The following is a 16384-nucleotide window of genomic DNA, read 5'->3' as shown; positions in this document are numbered from 1 at the left end:
CAGGAGCGGGATTGCTGGATCATATCATAATTCTATCTTTAGTTTTCTGAGGAACCTTCATACTGTTTTGCATAGTGGCTATACCAACTTACATTCCCATCAACAGTGTAGGAGGGTTCCCTTTTCCACATCCTCTCTATATGCTTACCTTTTTAATGCTATCTTCTATGCCATTTTTTGACAATACCATTCTAAATAGTGTCATAATTTAAGTGCTCTGCTATTGAATAGTCTCTAATATTTTGCTGTTAAGTCTTCAGAGAATATTCTTGTATATAAATCCTTGACTAGATCTCTGCTTATTGCTCTGGTATAAATTCCTGGATAGAAGATTACTAATTCAGTGAAATTTGAACCATTTAAAGGCTCTTCACACAGTTGTAGAATTTCTCTCCAGAGGTAGCTGACCCACTCTTGAATCTCTAATGGGTTTTAACTATAGAGCACTGACATAGAACTTTTATAAAACTGGACTGTCAGACATGCAGACATTTTAAGAAATAATGAATATGGTTTCTATTAAGAGGAGAGTATACAATTTGCCTCACATGGCAGATGTGCTTTAGAAACTTTGTAACATTTAATTCTCACAATGACACTTTCCCCTCGTACTTTTATCCTCATCAATAAAATGGGGGAAAATGACCAAATATTTTGCTTACGGTCACATAACTCATAAAATGAGGACCCAGGAATCAAGCATTGGTTTTCTGATTTCACAGTTAATTTTTCTTTCCCCTATATCATTGCAACCCAAGAACTTGAATCAGTTTTTTGGAAGTGAATACTTGGGAGGAAAGAAGTATGGTGAGTTGGAAGTAGTAGAGAGGAGGTGAGAAGCAATTAAAAAGCATATTGTCTCTGTTAAAACAATTTACAAACTGACAAAATACAGCATTGGCAGGGCATTTTAACCAATGAGTATTTATTAAAAGCTAGGGGTGCACCAGGCACAATTCTTGTCCAGTAGGCCAACAAATACAAATGATGTAACCAATTCACTTATTAGCTTATCTGATTAAACAAAATACATTTCATAGAAATGATTATAAAATGCATCATAAACAGAATATCTTTTATATTACAGATATTAGGGTACCTAAATAATTATGAATAAAAACCAGCCAACCCATATGGTAAATAGAAGTTAGCAAAACCACTAGTTAAATATTTTAGTCAGCAAGAGAAAAGCATGCTATCATCATGCTGAGATGGGTTTCAGCATTAATTACAGACATTCTATTTCAAAACACACACAGTCCACCTACAATCTTAAAAATGCAGTGTTTTTCATCCTGCATCAAATCACTATCATACTTTTTGGTTTAAAGATTAGTTTTGGTTTCAACATAAGTTAATTTAGTACTTTAGTCTCATGTCTCACAAATTCTTGACCTGGGGTGGGTGAGAATCAGTTCTATTAGTTATTAGAGGAACAAAACATAAAATGAGATAGTTTAATCCACTTTGTCCAATACTCTTGCCAATACTCCACTGAGAAGTTAAGATGATATACAGGTGACTTAAACCAGAACATAACAGCAGAAGGGAGAAAACCAAAAGCTAAAATGTTATTTGTTTGAAGCAAGTCTGTCCATTAGGGCTTTTTTGTTTCTTTTTATCTTTTGGGAGAGTCATGGCAAATTCTTTAAAGGATCCTATCGAGTTTGTTGGCACACGATATATCCCTTAGTTTGAAGGTTGGTTAAGAGGGGTGTACAGGAGAGAAAAGGCAGGTGGGTAGGACTGAAAAGGCATGGAGTGGAGGAGTATGTCAGTACCGCTGACACAGTCACGATAACCCACTGAACCACTATCGTCCAAGTCCGCCAGGCCCTTCCTGACACCTCCAGAGATGGGTCTGTTTTTTTCAGGCAGCAGCCCTGAAAACTTCCTCAGAGAGTCGAGGTCAAATTTTACTGCACAGGAACCAAAATTATTCCCCTTCCCCCATTTCCTGAGCTGGAGACCTCCAAGGGCAAGCACGGCTGGGGCTGCCCATCTGCTTGCTCCTCTGGCCAGCAGGGAGCACTCCACCAGAATGCCTGGGGAGCACCTACTTCAAGGGAAGTGCGAGGTTTTGCATTGGTCCAAGCTTCTGGCTGGTCAGTCACCATTCTCAAGTAGCTTTTGTAAGTTGTTTTGTATCTTGAAATAAGAGAAAAGCTCCTGTTATTACATAGAATGGAGTATATTAAGGGCATATTTGCTATGGTCTATATAATGCCTGAGCTTAACCTCTTCTATCTTGAATAAAAAGCTACACATGGGTTCAATTTAGATCAGGCAAATAAATGCATGATTGTGGCATAGAATTCTGTTTGACAAACCACTTTAAAATGAAAAAAGATAGGCTAAAAATTTTTTGAAAGAGTGGCACAAAGATGAAAATGTCGGTAGAGACTAAGAGAAACAGAAGACCTGGCAACACCAGGTGTGACCCATATGCATTCAGAGACAATGAGAAACCGGGTTTGACAAAGCCCATGTGATGGTCTGAATCAGACAAACACCACAAATAATGTTTAACACTCCTATTAGACATGACATTTCCCACGGACCCTGCCTATCTGTGGATCTTAAGACCACAGTATAGTGTTGGGCACTGAAAATGTGCTTGGTAAATGTTTGTTGGGTAAATGAACTTTAAAGAATTCAGAGCAAGGGATTTTCAAGAGCCAATACTGTGAGGGAGTAGGGAACCCTGTGGAACAAAAGAAAGAGAACGGTCTTCTTTTGGAAGAACATTCTGTGATGTCCTAGAGATCTAATCAGTATGTGCCAGGAACATCATGTGTGCTCACCTTGACCACACACCACCACACACAGAGGGAGGTTTTATACACCAAGCTAAGGGCCAGAGATGCTACGTAACAAGACCAGTCACACAGTAAGTGGCAGAGTAGGGAAAAGAACAGACATCTGACTCCAAAGTTCATGCTTTCTTCTGCACTGCTCCACCATTAATGCCATTCCCAGTACTAAGAAAATAAGTATTTACTTCTTTACCTGTAAGAGGCATTGCCTTCATCCCCCAAATTCCTACTTCATATCTTCCCTAGCTTCCCACAGGACCAAAGATGAATGGAAAAGCAGGAGTGGGGAGGTAGAGAAAGAAATGAAATAAAAGACTGATATCCAAAATATTTAAAACACCTGCAAAGACAAAAACCCCAAAAGTAAAACAAAGGAGATAAATGGGCAATTTACAGAAGGAATATTACAGAAAGAAATCCATATGGCCAGTATATGTATGAAAAGATGCTCAACCGCAGTAGTAATTAGGAAAATGCAAATACAAACCATAATGAGATTGGACTTCATACTCTTAGACTAGGAGGTAGTAGGGGGTCAGAATGGCCTAATGGTGCCCATCTTAGAGAAACTGAGGAGACATTTGAAGCTAATTAGTTGACAAAGTCCTGCGTAATCTGTCAGTGTCAAGTGAAAAGGACGACGGAAAGGGCAGTGATGCCATGAACAGAAATGGGGAAGTTACAAGAGGGCAGATCAGGAGGCTGAGACATGACCAGTCCCTGCAGGAGAGTAGAAGGAAGTTGCTGGTACTGAGTAGAAAGAGCTGAGACCTGGCTCTGACTTTCCCGCAGCACACAGCTGCTGTCCCCCGACCATGCGCTGCTGCGTTACTACCAGCTTCCCTTAGGCTTGGGGGTGCAGATGGAGCAACAGCACATGGGTGTGGCCTGGTGGCTATTTTTATACTAAGATTCCTATGAGCAATGTGTGCAACTTATGACTTTTTACAACTTCAACACATTGCTTTTGACCCTAAATCCCCTCTTCCCTTCTTCTGCTTTGGGACACAGGTTTCTGTTGGTAGTATAGGCCTCCTAGCCAAGTAGCTGGGCTCTGCACAAGACATGGCCAGCTGTCTGCCTGTTGTGGACGAGCTCTCCTGTTTTCCTGTCCCTCATTACAGAAAGTGGTGTCCCAGCCGGGCCCGGCAGGGGAGTGGGAAGAAATGCACGGGAGGGCAGCAGGGTTCCGTGTGTTTCCAGTCCAAAGAACACCACTGTGTGCCAGAGTGAACGAGAGAGAAAATTACCATCCCGTTCTCTAGGTCAGCACGGAAGCCAAACATTTCTAAGCATTTCATCCAAAAAATTTTATCTTCAATTCTTAGCAACTGACATTTTAGAAGGGAAAACAGTTCTCTTTGCTATCCCATACCTTCTCTAGCTTAATTGTGGATTTAAAAGAAAATTTCCAAGCTTGCCCACCGATACAGTGATTCAGTGGGAATTATCTGTCATGCCTTGGTTTAGAACAGAAGTATGCAGACTCCTTCGCTCTCCATACTTCAGTGGTTAAATGCTAGATACCATTTAGTATTGCAAGACAAGCATAATTTGACTCATTTGTATTTCATGTTTCTTCCCAAGTGAGCATAACTGCACCATTGTGGAAAGCCACCAAATACTTGGCATTTGTGGCAGCAATTTGAATTGAACAACTCACTCTAAACCTTTCCTTTAAGGATAAGGGTCAAAATAAAGCATGAGACAGGGACAGACATGCTGAAAGGAGAAATAAGAAATGTTAACTAGGTTTAACTCTGGGGATATTTCTGGGTGCCTACCTTCTCCTGTTCACCTCCCTACTCAGTGGGCTTATCCCCCAGGCCTAAGGTTGGATTCTGAGGAGCAGTAAAAGCAGAGGGCTTCGAAGCACAACTTTGAAGTCAGACCTGGTTCACATTCCAGTCCTGCCAGCTCTCTGGGTGTGTCTCCCGGAGCAAGTTCACTTGAAACTTGACTTCTTTTGTCAGATGGGAACAATGGCATGTATCATAGAGAGACTGAATGCAAATATTTTCTGTATGGCGACAACTAACGTGGGTGGAGCTGGGGGCTGCCCTCGCTGGTTGCGGGCACTCCTGACCGTGCCCCTCCCCAAGCCCTGTGTCAGCCGACACTTACCATTGGGCCCTATGGCACAGAGAATGATTTCTAACCAAGCGGGAAAACCACAAGGTCAACCAACAAGGAAGATGGGGTTGGAACCTATTTCTCAGTGGAAAATCCCCTGGCTGCGTATGGTCATTTAGGTGGCCTGTTGCACAGCCATGCGTGTGTAACCCCTGCCCTGTGGCAGTGGACAGGCGCTACTGCGACGCCCCCAACCCAGGAAAGAGACCTGTCACCTTTTCTAGTCTCATTATGTTGGCTGTAAGCTCTCGGCACAGGACCTCCACATTTAACTGTACGTGTGACCCCGGGCTGGATGGTGCTGTCTGTCTGTAAGAACACAGAGAAGAATTACTGTGGGCAGGGATGGCAAAGAAAGAAGTGGAATGAACACATTTTAAATTTATCTGACCAGAAAACTAGGTTATAATAGAAGACAGTGTGCATTTACCTTGTTCACATCAGAAAGGCCCTGCAGTAATCCTCAACTTCAGACTAGATGTTTAGGGGACTAAGTCTTCAAAGCTTAGCTGGAAATCTCTTAAGCTATTTCTGTTTAAGTGGCTACATTGCGCCTCAGCTTCCAAACACAAATCAGACAATTATTCTTAGACTACTTTTACTGACTCCCGATACCCTCTCTCTGCCCACAACTGCACGCATGTGCAAGGCTTACTGCTCTTCTCAGTCACATATGTACTGTTTATAGGAGAAGCAACCGTTTACACTAGAACTTTCCTAATGTTTAGGAATGTCTTTAGTCAAACTTCTGTTGATGTGTGACTTTTGCAGTTCCTTCTTTGAGACCTGCGGTACAAACATAATTGCCCTTGTCTAGTAATATAACCGATGTATTCACTATTTACCACTTGACTGTTAAAGGCATGGGCTCTTACTCTGAGGTCCACTGGGGTCCTATACCAGCTAAAACTGTAGGAAATTTAGAGATGTGTGTACATTTTCCCAGAGAGCTGCTCTAAAACCAGTGATTAGATTTTCATGTTAAGGTTAAGAACCATGGTCTGTATCTCCTTTCTATTTCTTGGTTGTAATTTAATTTTAGATGTGAAGTTTTTAGATGGCATTGACTGGTCTAATTTATTTTATAGGATCCATTTTTGAGACATAGGTACTTGGTAACTTATCGATGATTATCTAAATATTAAGAAAGCAATCAGATGTTTTTCACTGAGTAGTTCTGAAACAGTTTTTTCTTTGTCCTTGATCCATAGTATCAAAATCTTAGATCCCAAAAAGGAAACTGAATCTAAACCTTCTGATTTCTAATCGAAGTATCTGAGACCCAGAGTACTGATTTATCCACACGGAATTCTGACAATCCAGACCTTCCCGTCATGGGTATTCCCTGACCTCATATAATATGTGATCTTTGTGATTTTCCCTTTAAATGGTTGTTTTTCAAATTGCATCTCCTCCTGGATTGATTATTTAAATAGTAGAATAAGTATTCCATTTGCTTTCCATTAGTGGAATTTCCCCCTCATCATCATCGTTAATTAAATGGTAACAGGACATGAGGTACATTTTCCTAATAAAATCAACCCCTTATATGGTAGTGAACTAATAGTTTGCAATAATGTAGAGCTACCTCCTAGCTTTAAGTGTATTATTAACATTTTGAACAACACGTGAGAGAGTAAGGGCAGGGTATGAATTTATCCCAAACCATTCATTAGACTTATTACTGTTTCAAATGTATATTTATGGTTCAGAAGTAATCTGTGTACCAGCATTGCATAAGCCATAGAACAAGACTTTTAGGTGACTGTTAAGACTGTAAAGAAAGGCCCTAGAATTGTATAGCATAATAGTTCTCAAAGTGTAGACCCCAGGCCAGCACCAGAAATTTGGAGAACGGGCCCTGCAATCTGTTGTAACAAGCCATCCAGATGATTCTGATACACACTGAAAATATCCTGACTCACTTCTCCGCTGTTCCTTGTAAGCAACCACTGGTGACTAGGTTTTTGTAGTCATATAGACCTGAAACCTGATTCTGTTAAAATTATTTCTCTGAGTCTCAGTTTCTTCATCTGTAAAATGGGAATAATAGCTATCTTATAAGGTTATGGTGAAGCTATGAGAGGAAACTGTATCTGTGTAAAAGATCTACTGTAATAGATCTCTAGCACACAGTACTTACTCTGTAAAGAAATATCTCTACTTTTAAAACTTCAGGTAAAAGTATGCTCTAAACATGGAATACTTTATTTTACTTTTTAGAGAATGTGTCAAAATCCTCATGTAAATGGGTTTAAAGGAAAGACCACTATGGCAATAGATTTAATTAGGTTAGGCATGTTAAAAATACATGGTAGAAAATACGTGGTAGAAAATCTTCACAGACACATTCAACTAATTACTAGTCACATGGATCTTTATAGTGGTCAAGAGTTTTGTAAATAAGTGAGTTCATACAAAGAGTTATATATGATGAAATGTGCTGAGTTACTTGAATTGCTTCTTTTCTATGAATGTCTTTTGACTCATTGCCATTGTACAAAGATAAACTTGACTATCTTAATAAATGGGCCAAGGTCACAACTGAGTCTTAGGATAAGAGAACAAGATAATGTAAAATTAGGCTTGTTTCTTGCCTTATCACTGGCGACACTGTAGCAACTCAAGAACATGAAGAGTCAGGTCATTTCTTTCCATATATACACTTAACAAAATGTCTCATACAGAATGTATCCTCAATTAATGCTTGCTAAGAAGGATGCCAAGCTCAGGTCAAACATTATACTAATGTGAACAGCAAGCAGAAGACAGCACTGGAGGGAAGTGTCTTACTCAGTCTGATGGGTGTCCACAATGGAGGTTAGTGACCCCAGCCGCTCCTCCAGAGAATTAATTCTGTATCTCATGTAGAAGGTCGAGATGATTAGTGCACAGACACTGGAAAGGGATAAAAGAGAAATTCCCAATAGGTTAGTGGCCAGGACCTGATTGATGTTCATAAAACAGTAACCTCAGAGGCAACACTGTACATTTGAGGCAAGGTATTTTCCAAAATAACTTGGCTACAGAGACTTCAAAAGTCTTTTTTCAACAGACTGATGCTTGCACTAAACTTTAGAACTAGAAGGATATTGAAAATTCTCTATTTCCTCAATTTACAAATAATGGCATTTCAGTAGTCTCGCTCAAGGCCAGCCAATGGAGATTCCCGAGCTGGTGCTCATTCCTCCCACCAGGTACTGTCGAAGGCCCTGGCCAGCGAGTGTCCAGTCTTGTGACTCACATTCTTCTCTGCTTTATCTGGAAACCAAACTGCAGATCCTCCTTAGTTCTGAGGAACAGCCTAGAACTGGGTCAGGTTATTTTCAGAAGAACAACTGGCTAGAAGCTACAGGCTAGTTACAGGCTAGAAGCTGAGAGGGAACTTAAAAAAGTCAATGCCTAAGTTTTCAATAAAGGGGATGACATTTTCAAGTTGTTCTGGTCTCTATCCAGAGGACACGGGATAGATGGAAAAATAAACATGAACGAAGATGCTGCATAATCCAGGAAACCATTTCCTAACTAAGAGTATCTACTTAGAACTTAGTCTTCTGTTGGATTTGGCATATTTTGTTTTTCCTTCCTTCCTTCCCACTATTTATTTAAATAAGAAGGGGATGAATATGAAAAGGTGACCTAAGTTTAAGAAAAAAGGTATTGAAGTAGGAGACAAAAATTTCCCCCTAAAAGATTTGGGTCATATTAGAGGCAACTGAGATTCACAATGGCTCTTGGTAACGTGATGACATTATTCCTGTAGTGAAATGAATCATTAAGTCATTCATAATAAATACACTTACTTACACAATTGCATAGAATATAAGAATATGGTGGAGAGTCGGACATTTCTGAGACTTTACTCTGGGTATGATTCCAATGGTTTCTGACTGACCTGTTGGGTGGAAAACAAAAAGCTTCTGTTTAAAAATGATAACACATCTCCTTCGCGCAGCAGTATCCCTATAGGGAAGAAGTACTTGAGAGACAGAATTATTTCCAGGTAATAAAAATCAGAGGAAATACTAACCAAAGCCTTTGCTTCTCATTTTAACTAGTAGTTACAATTCCTTCCCACATGTTGCATTCAATACATATCTACTGAGAGCCTTCTCTGTGCCAAGCATTGCGATGGAGTGACTGGTGAACAATACAGACCCCATCCTTGATCTCCTACCAGTACAACTGGTAAGCAGTTGTTATAATAATCAGTAAATAATAATAAAATAACGTGAGTTTTACTGGTAATTTTTGAATCACAACCTCAAAGTATTCAGAATAATGAAAGGTCTTCCACGAAGGCTGTTCACCTTTGTATGCCCCACAGTAAAGCATGGAACTGGGTACGGTTTGTTGAGTGAATAAATGAATTAACATGCCAAGACCTACAGCAGGAAGGGAGGGGGAGGGAATAGCAAAGGCAGTCATAAAGTGAAACATGAGGGCCCTTTAAAAATTACAGGCAGATGCCCACCCCTGCCCCCCAAATAATCCATTCCTCACCATGCCCAGGGAGACTCTTGGCTTTTCCTTCAGGCACTCTGTTCACAAGGGCATCTGCCCGAGTTGGTTTTGCTTCTCCCTTGGAGACATTCAGAACTGTCTGGGATTCTGTCACATGGAAATCTACCAAGATGAAACGGGGCTGGGTAAGCTTTCTCCCCAGTGCGTTTAAACACATAGGATCAACCACAAAGCAAATCAATCCCTTAATATGCATAATCGCCAAAGAATATAAATGGATCTTCTTACGAGCTGGTTGAGTGGTTTGGGGATGAAATCCAATGTTCAAGCAAATAAAAAATAAAATGATAGAAGGGCAGTCTGTCCTTATCCCACTGACTCATGGGGATGATTCAGCTATAATAATTAATAATATTACTAAAGAAGAGGTAAGAAAATACTGCATGTTTCTGCCTTTCAACCACTCCAATATTATGTCTATTTAAGAGACTTTTTTCTTTTTCTTTTTTGTCACACCATGTGGCTTGTGGGATTTTAGATCAACGACCAGGGACTGAACCTGGGTCCTCGGCAGTGAGAGTGTGGAGCCCTAACCACTGGACCGCCAGGGAATTCCCAAAGAGACATTTGTTGAATGCGTACTACCACATAGGCAACTCCTTTTCCTTGAACTTTCAAACTACCCTTTGTTTAGAGTCCCTTCCTAATTGTTAGCTCAGAAGGTGTGTTGTTTTTTGGTGGTTTTTGGCTTTTGGTTGAGCTAAGGATGTTTTGTGGAGAATTAAATTTCAGTAAAGATACAGAAATCTCCCAGACCTCGAGAGTTCTCAGATTCAGGAGTCTGGGATCCAGAACTGCTGTATCCTTCCATGTCTTGCCTTCTTTGCCGTACCACTCCATCCAGATCTGAGAATTCGTCGTTGAAATCCTGAGGGGAAATAATGAAATGAAGAGAGAGGCCCATTTTCCTTTATTCAACAGACAGAACTTTGTAACCTCCAGGCCTTTCACTTAGGCCTGACCTATAAAAAATGGAAAAGAAGGAAGGATTACCCCATACTACTGGGTTTCCTCAACAGATCACGGAGTATCTGGTTACTGATTTTTTTGGGCAGTTAGAATTCTGTTAACAAACAGTGGCCAACTCGTTTGAAATAACAAATGTCTAGGAAAAAAACTGGGATGCTGTTGTTTGAAAAGCTTCTAGGGTAAAGCTAGAGAAGTCTCATTAGCATTTTGTAATGAGAAAACATGACCAAAACAGACATACACAAGGCAAATAAGTAGCTAGAAAGTTCTAGATGCATGGTCTAAATGCAGAGAAAGGTTTTCTCAAATTATAGTTTTAAAAAGGTATTGGAAATAGAAAAGGGAAAATGGCTTTAGCAAATTAGACACCGAAAGGAAAGTTTTAGCTTTTTTCTTCCCTCGAACAAATCAAAACAGGGTCAGTAACATTACTTCTAAATGACAAAAGGGTGAGAGAGGAGTGAGGAGTCGGGGAAGAAGCAGGATGTTTTTACTGTGTATCCCACTTGTTCCCCAAAGTGCTTAGGAAATGAAGAGACAAGATCCGTCACTAAAATGTCGCGGTGAAGGCACAATTCGGCGAGCTTTTCACAATTTATTTAGCTGCCAAGTGAAGAAGAGGAGACATATCTTGTAAGCAAATTACCAACCTTTCACCTTCAACTAGCTGTCTCTTGATCATTTCAATAGTCATTTCAATGTCATGCAAGAATTTATAGGGGAAGGAAAATTTTTAAATTCAAGTCTCCTCAATTTAATAATTAATTGAACACCTACTACAGATCAGGCAGTATGCAAAGCTCCAAACACACATGACTGCGCCTGATCTCCACAGCCACGTCAGGAGCCTGGCATTTTACTGGGTGAGGAAGCTGAGTCAGAGCAGTTAAAGAGCTTGCCCCATGGCATAGCTCAGCTGGGTGGAACCCAGATTCGAAACCATGTTTGAGGGATTCCAAATCATAAGTGTTTCATTCTATTTTGTACCGTTTCTCACTATTTTTTAAGGTAGATTTTTTTTTTCAAAAATTGAGATAAAACTCACCAGTTTAAGTGTACAAATGTAGTGGTTTTTAGAATAATTACATTGTCGTACAACCATCACCACTGTCTTATTTCACAATACGTCCATCTCCCCCCAGAAAGAAGCCCTATACCCGTTAGCATTCACTCCCAATCCCGTCCCTTGGCAACCACGAATGCATTTTCTGCCCATATGGATTTGTCTGTTCTGGACATTTCATATACATGGAATCATGCAACATGTGGCCTTTTGCGTCTGCCTTCTTCCACTAAGCATAATGTGTTCAAGGTTCGGCCATGTTGTATTATGTATCGGTAGTTCTTCATTTTTATGGTCAAATAATATTTCCCTGTATGGACATATTACATTTTATTTATCCATTTATCAGCTGATGGCTATCAGGGTTGCTTCCACTTTTTGGCTATGATGTATAATGCAGCTATGAACATTCTGGTTTAAGTTTTTGTGTGAACACGTTTTCAATCCCTATACTTTTTAACAACTCTCAAAAAAAAAAGATTTGTAGGGCTTCCCTGGTGGCGCAGTGGTTAGGAATCCACCTGCCAATGCGGGGGACACGGGTTCGAGCCCTGGTCCGGGAAGATCCCACATGCCACGGAGCAACTAAGCCCGTGCACCACAACTACTGAGCCTGCGCTCCAGAGCCCATGCGCCACAACTACTGAAGCCTGCGCGCCTAGAGCCCGTGCTCCGCAACAAGAGAAGCCACCACAATGAGGAGCCCACGCACCACAACGAAGAGTAGCCCCTGCTCACCGCAACTAGACAAGGCCTGTGCGCAGCGACGAAGACCCAACGCGGCCAAAAATAAATAAAGTTAAAAAAAAAAATTGTAGATGTTGAAACTCTGGGCTCATACTGCTTCACCAAAGGTATTAAAGCGTTTAACGATTATCAATTTGGGAACAACCATTTGAACAACACGGCTAGGACTCTCTTGGGCTTGCATGATACCATCACAGGTATAAATCTTGTACAAATCGGGGGAGCTACTTCCCGTTCGAGATTTACTCTGTAGTCAGAAAGTCTAAGGGAATCAAAGAATCTCTACCTCTTGGGCATTACAGCTTTCTTCTTTTACAGTTATTTCTGGGTATCCCTCAGCTTCTCTACTAAGCTGTAAAGACTTTGAAGGCAAGAACTAGTTTTGATATTTCCTGGTGTCCTTATGGGTACACTAGCATGGTGCCTTGAACATAGAAGGCATTCAACGACTTGTGGGATGAATCATGCCCTACCTAAATAGACTGGTGAATCTCTCTAAAACAACGCTGACAGACAAACAGAGCAAGATTTGCTGAATACCTCCATGGACCAGTAACTGGCTAAAACAGTGCACTATCATGTTTCTTTTCTTTTCCAGGATGACTCTTTAATTACCTGAAAAAGTTGATGACCTCCTATGGTCCCCTCTTCTTCAGGACAGAAATGCCCTGTTTCTTCAACTTTGCCTCCAATACCGTGGTCCTAATTTCCTCCCGCACCCTGGTCATGGTGTAAGGAGAAGTGTGATTGTGGGACCTACTCACTTTCTTTTGCATTTAGATAGTTATGTAGGCAACTCACCAGAGGCAGAGATGAAGGGCGGTCTGCCTGGAAGCTGTTTTCAAGAGAAGATGGATTGGGACTGTTGCCGGTACTTGTATTCTGAAATTATCGAAACAAAATTAGTTTTACAAAATGAAAGAACCAGATCAACTACAAAACCATAAGAAATACGGAAGAGAGACAGCAGTTGAGACTCAGAGAGGTTGTACTCACTTCTAAGTGTCCACACACAGACTTCAGTAGTTTGTAAGTTGAATCTCTGGAGAGTAAGGAGACAAATATGTACTGAAAGACAAAATAATAATTATTTAATTATTAACAGATACTGCTCGACTAGAAGTGAGTGTTCAGAGTTAAAAAATTTATCTGTATATTTTTTCATTTTCAAACACCATAGACTATATTCTATACCAAGTCTGTATTCTCATTCCACTCAGCCACACGTTCAGTTTTTATTCCATTCCTGGAATAAAGTGAATATATTCTCCCACAATAGCAACAGAACTCTCAAACCCAACTTAAATAATATAGCAATGCAGAGCAAAATGAAATCTCCGGTGCTCTGACATAGGTGCCCCAAACAAGCATGGATGGAAAAGACCTGGATAGTAAAGAAAGGCCAGTTGTATTCGCCAGGTCCTCTTTTAAGCCTCTCCCTCCCTTCCCCGCCCCCCTTTTAGAAGGTATTTAACAATTCCCAAGGGTCTGCTTTCTCTGCTCTGACCTAGATTTCCATTGAAAATGTCCCAGCCACTCTAAAAGGCTCATTCTTTTTCAAGCCACTTCCAGATTCTTTCTTGTACAAATATGGAGATTTTCTGGTGAATGCTTATAAATAAGTTATGGGAAAGAAGTCAGAGCTAGACAAGTAATTTGGAGACAAATAACACAAGGAAAAATGATTTTACCATAAACCACACGTAGAGAAATAAAAAAGTTCACACTTTTTCCATCTATTTGAGCCACAGCATCTTTTCACACCCCCTTTCCAAAGTTTGTGATTACCCTCTCCTGCATTCCCATGAGAGAAACCGATACACTTCCCGAGCAAATACTGTATTCCAAAGTAGTTAACATTACGGGTTCTGGCATTAGACAGACCGGGTTGCAAATTTTGCCTCTGTTACCTACCAAGTGGGTGACACTGGGCAAACTCTTAGTTTCAGTTTTCTTAACAATCTCCATCCCTTACAGTATGGTAGTGTGGAATAAACGTGTAAATATAAGGAAAGCATTTTGTGTACGCCTGGCAAGAAGTACCTGATGCTTGTTAGCCATTCGTATTAAAAAATAATAATAATCTAGAAACATATTAACATATTTCCTAGCTCGTCAGAATAGCCTCTTTTAATCTTTCCTTCTTTCTCCTTCCCCCTTTAAGTTATTCAGTATGATTAGAAATGAATTGTAGCTTTTATGCTTTCATAAAAATAGTAGGTAAAATATTAAAAAAGAATTTCAAGTGAAACATGAGTAACCAAACCATTCTACTCTCTCTCTCGCCAAGGTGAAACACACATCGCTCTCCATGCAGATATTTCAGGTTGCCCATGTCTGGGGTAGCCCAACAGTCAATGACAGCTCCGGAACTTCTGTACTGAAGAGGGGTAGTTAAGGCAACCTGGAGGCAAAGAGGGCCTAGGAACTGGTCCTCAAGCTGAACTTGAATAGCAAGCCCAAGTTTTACGTCTTTAGGTTGGCTCTGGGGAGGCACCCAATGGAGGTTATGGGGAGGCTGGTCAACCCCGCCCCAGGGACTCCTCATATTGCCCTGCCGCACCCTGTGAATAAGGTGGTGGTGATGGTGGCGTTTTAAATAATAATAAAGAAATGAAATATATCCCTGTAGCCTGACCTGACCTCATAGATGTCAGGGAAAAGGAAGTTGGGAAAGAATTTTACTTTTTTGACTTTGGTCAAGTAAGTATAATGAAGTCAGCAGGAAATTCAAAATTGGCAACTATTACATTAGAATAAATCACCTTGTCAGGGGAAACAACACTACACAAATGTCTAAAGGCTGTGATTTCAAAAATTCGTCTTACAGAGTAACTCCTGATTCATGGTATTATGGTTCAGGGTCTTGGTCCTCCGCAAGAAGCCCCTAAGGCAATGAAACCCAGAGTAGGACAAAGCAGGGTGCCCGCACCTGCTGCGTACTCACCCTGTCTGTGACTGTCGCTATAATCAGGGCATTTGGCACCAGAAGGGCAGTTTTGGTTTTCTTTATCAGGGTTACCGAGAAAGCCGGAATAGAGATCTGAAACAGAATCACTGAGTTAACATGGGTTCAGGCTTCACAGAGCAGCACTCCAAATCTTCATGTTAAAGGAAAAATAAAAAAAGATAAAACCAGCAGCAAGCTCTCCAGCCTCCATGAAGAAAAGTGAATCTTAGAAGAGTGTCACGGAGGTCGTCTGGATCATCAAGTCTACAGAAGGGTTTGGTGGGAAACCTGGGACATGCGAATAGAATGCAAAATGTACAGCCATTTTAAAGGTAATCCCCAGGCTCTTAAAGAAGTTACATGCTTGTGGTCATCTACTTTGAGCTCATCTCTACACACCCTCCTCTTTTCTGTCCTTAGGGAAAAAGGCTGAAAAGCACTGGTATATAGTAGGCCCATTTTTGAACAGGGAGTCTGGGGCCTGAATTCTCAGTTCTATTACTATCCACATGACTTATTCAACCTTGTAAGGTATCCTTTCTTGGCCTTGGTTTCCTGACTTATAAAATAGAGACAGTCTTACCTATTTCCCAGGATTTTCTGTGGATTAAATGAGATAATAGATGGAAAATGCCTAGCACTCAATAAAAATGTCATTCATTTCCTCATCTGTCTCATAAAAAAGAGGATGGGTGAAATACAATCACCCTTAAGTTCTTTTCTGTCTCAAACAATAAAGAATAACAACAATGACAATTACAGCAGCTACCATTATCAATACCTATTTACCAGATGATAATTTCATTTAAATATGACAGTCCTATAATGTAGACATTCTAAGAGATAAGGATGTTTGTTTAGAGAGGTATATAACTTTCTCAAGGTCATAAATAAGTTACAAAGATAGAATTTGAACCAATCTGATCCAAAATAGGGGTTCTTTTTCATACAAGGTACTGCAAGAATGTACCAGATGCTGCGAAGAATAGTAGATGTTCCTGATATTTTTATGTTACAGCCCTTCAGCCAGGTTTGATCTCAGAGGAAAATGGATCACATCACTTTGATCCCTGAAAAGAGAGTCACCCCCACTCCTGGTAAAAAGAAAAGGGCCTGAATCCCTCCACAGGTGCACACACTCACATGAACATACATTTTGTAAAAATGCTTCACATATCCTGA

The 16384-nt window shown here is 40.5% G+C and overlaps 1 protein-coding gene across 6 annotated transcripts in view; it reads right to left on the bottom strand.

The window, feature by feature from the left end:
* Nucleotides 1–897: 897 nt before the first annotated feature.
* Nucleotides 898–16384, bottom strand: part of GRAMD2B (GRAM domain containing 2B) — a 67975-nt gene continuing 52488 nt past the window's right edge. For 3 of the 6 annotated variants that reach the window (XM_019924319.3, XM_019924322.3, XM_033853122.2), the window contains 8 exons: nucleotides 15200–15295; nucleotides 13249–13320; nucleotides 13054–13134; nucleotides 10230–10341; nucleotides 9453–9575; nucleotides 8757–8844; nucleotides 7743–7847; nucleotides 898–2148 (listed from right to left, as the gene is read on the bottom strand). In XM_019924319.3, coding sequence (XP_019779878.1) covers nucleotides 1917–2148; nucleotides 7743–7847; nucleotides 8757–8844; nucleotides 9453–9575; nucleotides 10230–10341; nucleotides 13054–13134; nucleotides 13249–13320; nucleotides 15200–15295 — 909 coding nt within the window. In that variant the 3' untranslated portion in view covers nucleotides 898–1916. Of the gene's footprint in view, nucleotides 2149–5164; nucleotides 5259–7742; nucleotides 7848–8752; nucleotides 8845–9452; nucleotides 9576–10229; nucleotides 10342–13053; nucleotides 13135–13248; nucleotides 13321–15199; nucleotides 15296–16384 lie in introns of those variants that run through there. The other 3 variants (XM_019924320.3, XM_004322240.3, XR_012330837.1) reach the window with 2 other exon arrangements.

Source organism: Tursiops truncatus, chromosome 3 (genome assembly GCF_011762595.2).
Source record: "Tursiops truncatus isolate mTurTru1 chromosome 3, mTurTru1.mat.Y, whole genome shotgun sequence".
Lineage (NCBI taxonomy): Eukaryota > Metazoa > Chordata > Mammalia > Artiodactyla > Delphinidae > Tursiops > Tursiops truncatus.
This window is presented reverse-complemented; position numbering and strand designations above follow the sequence as displayed.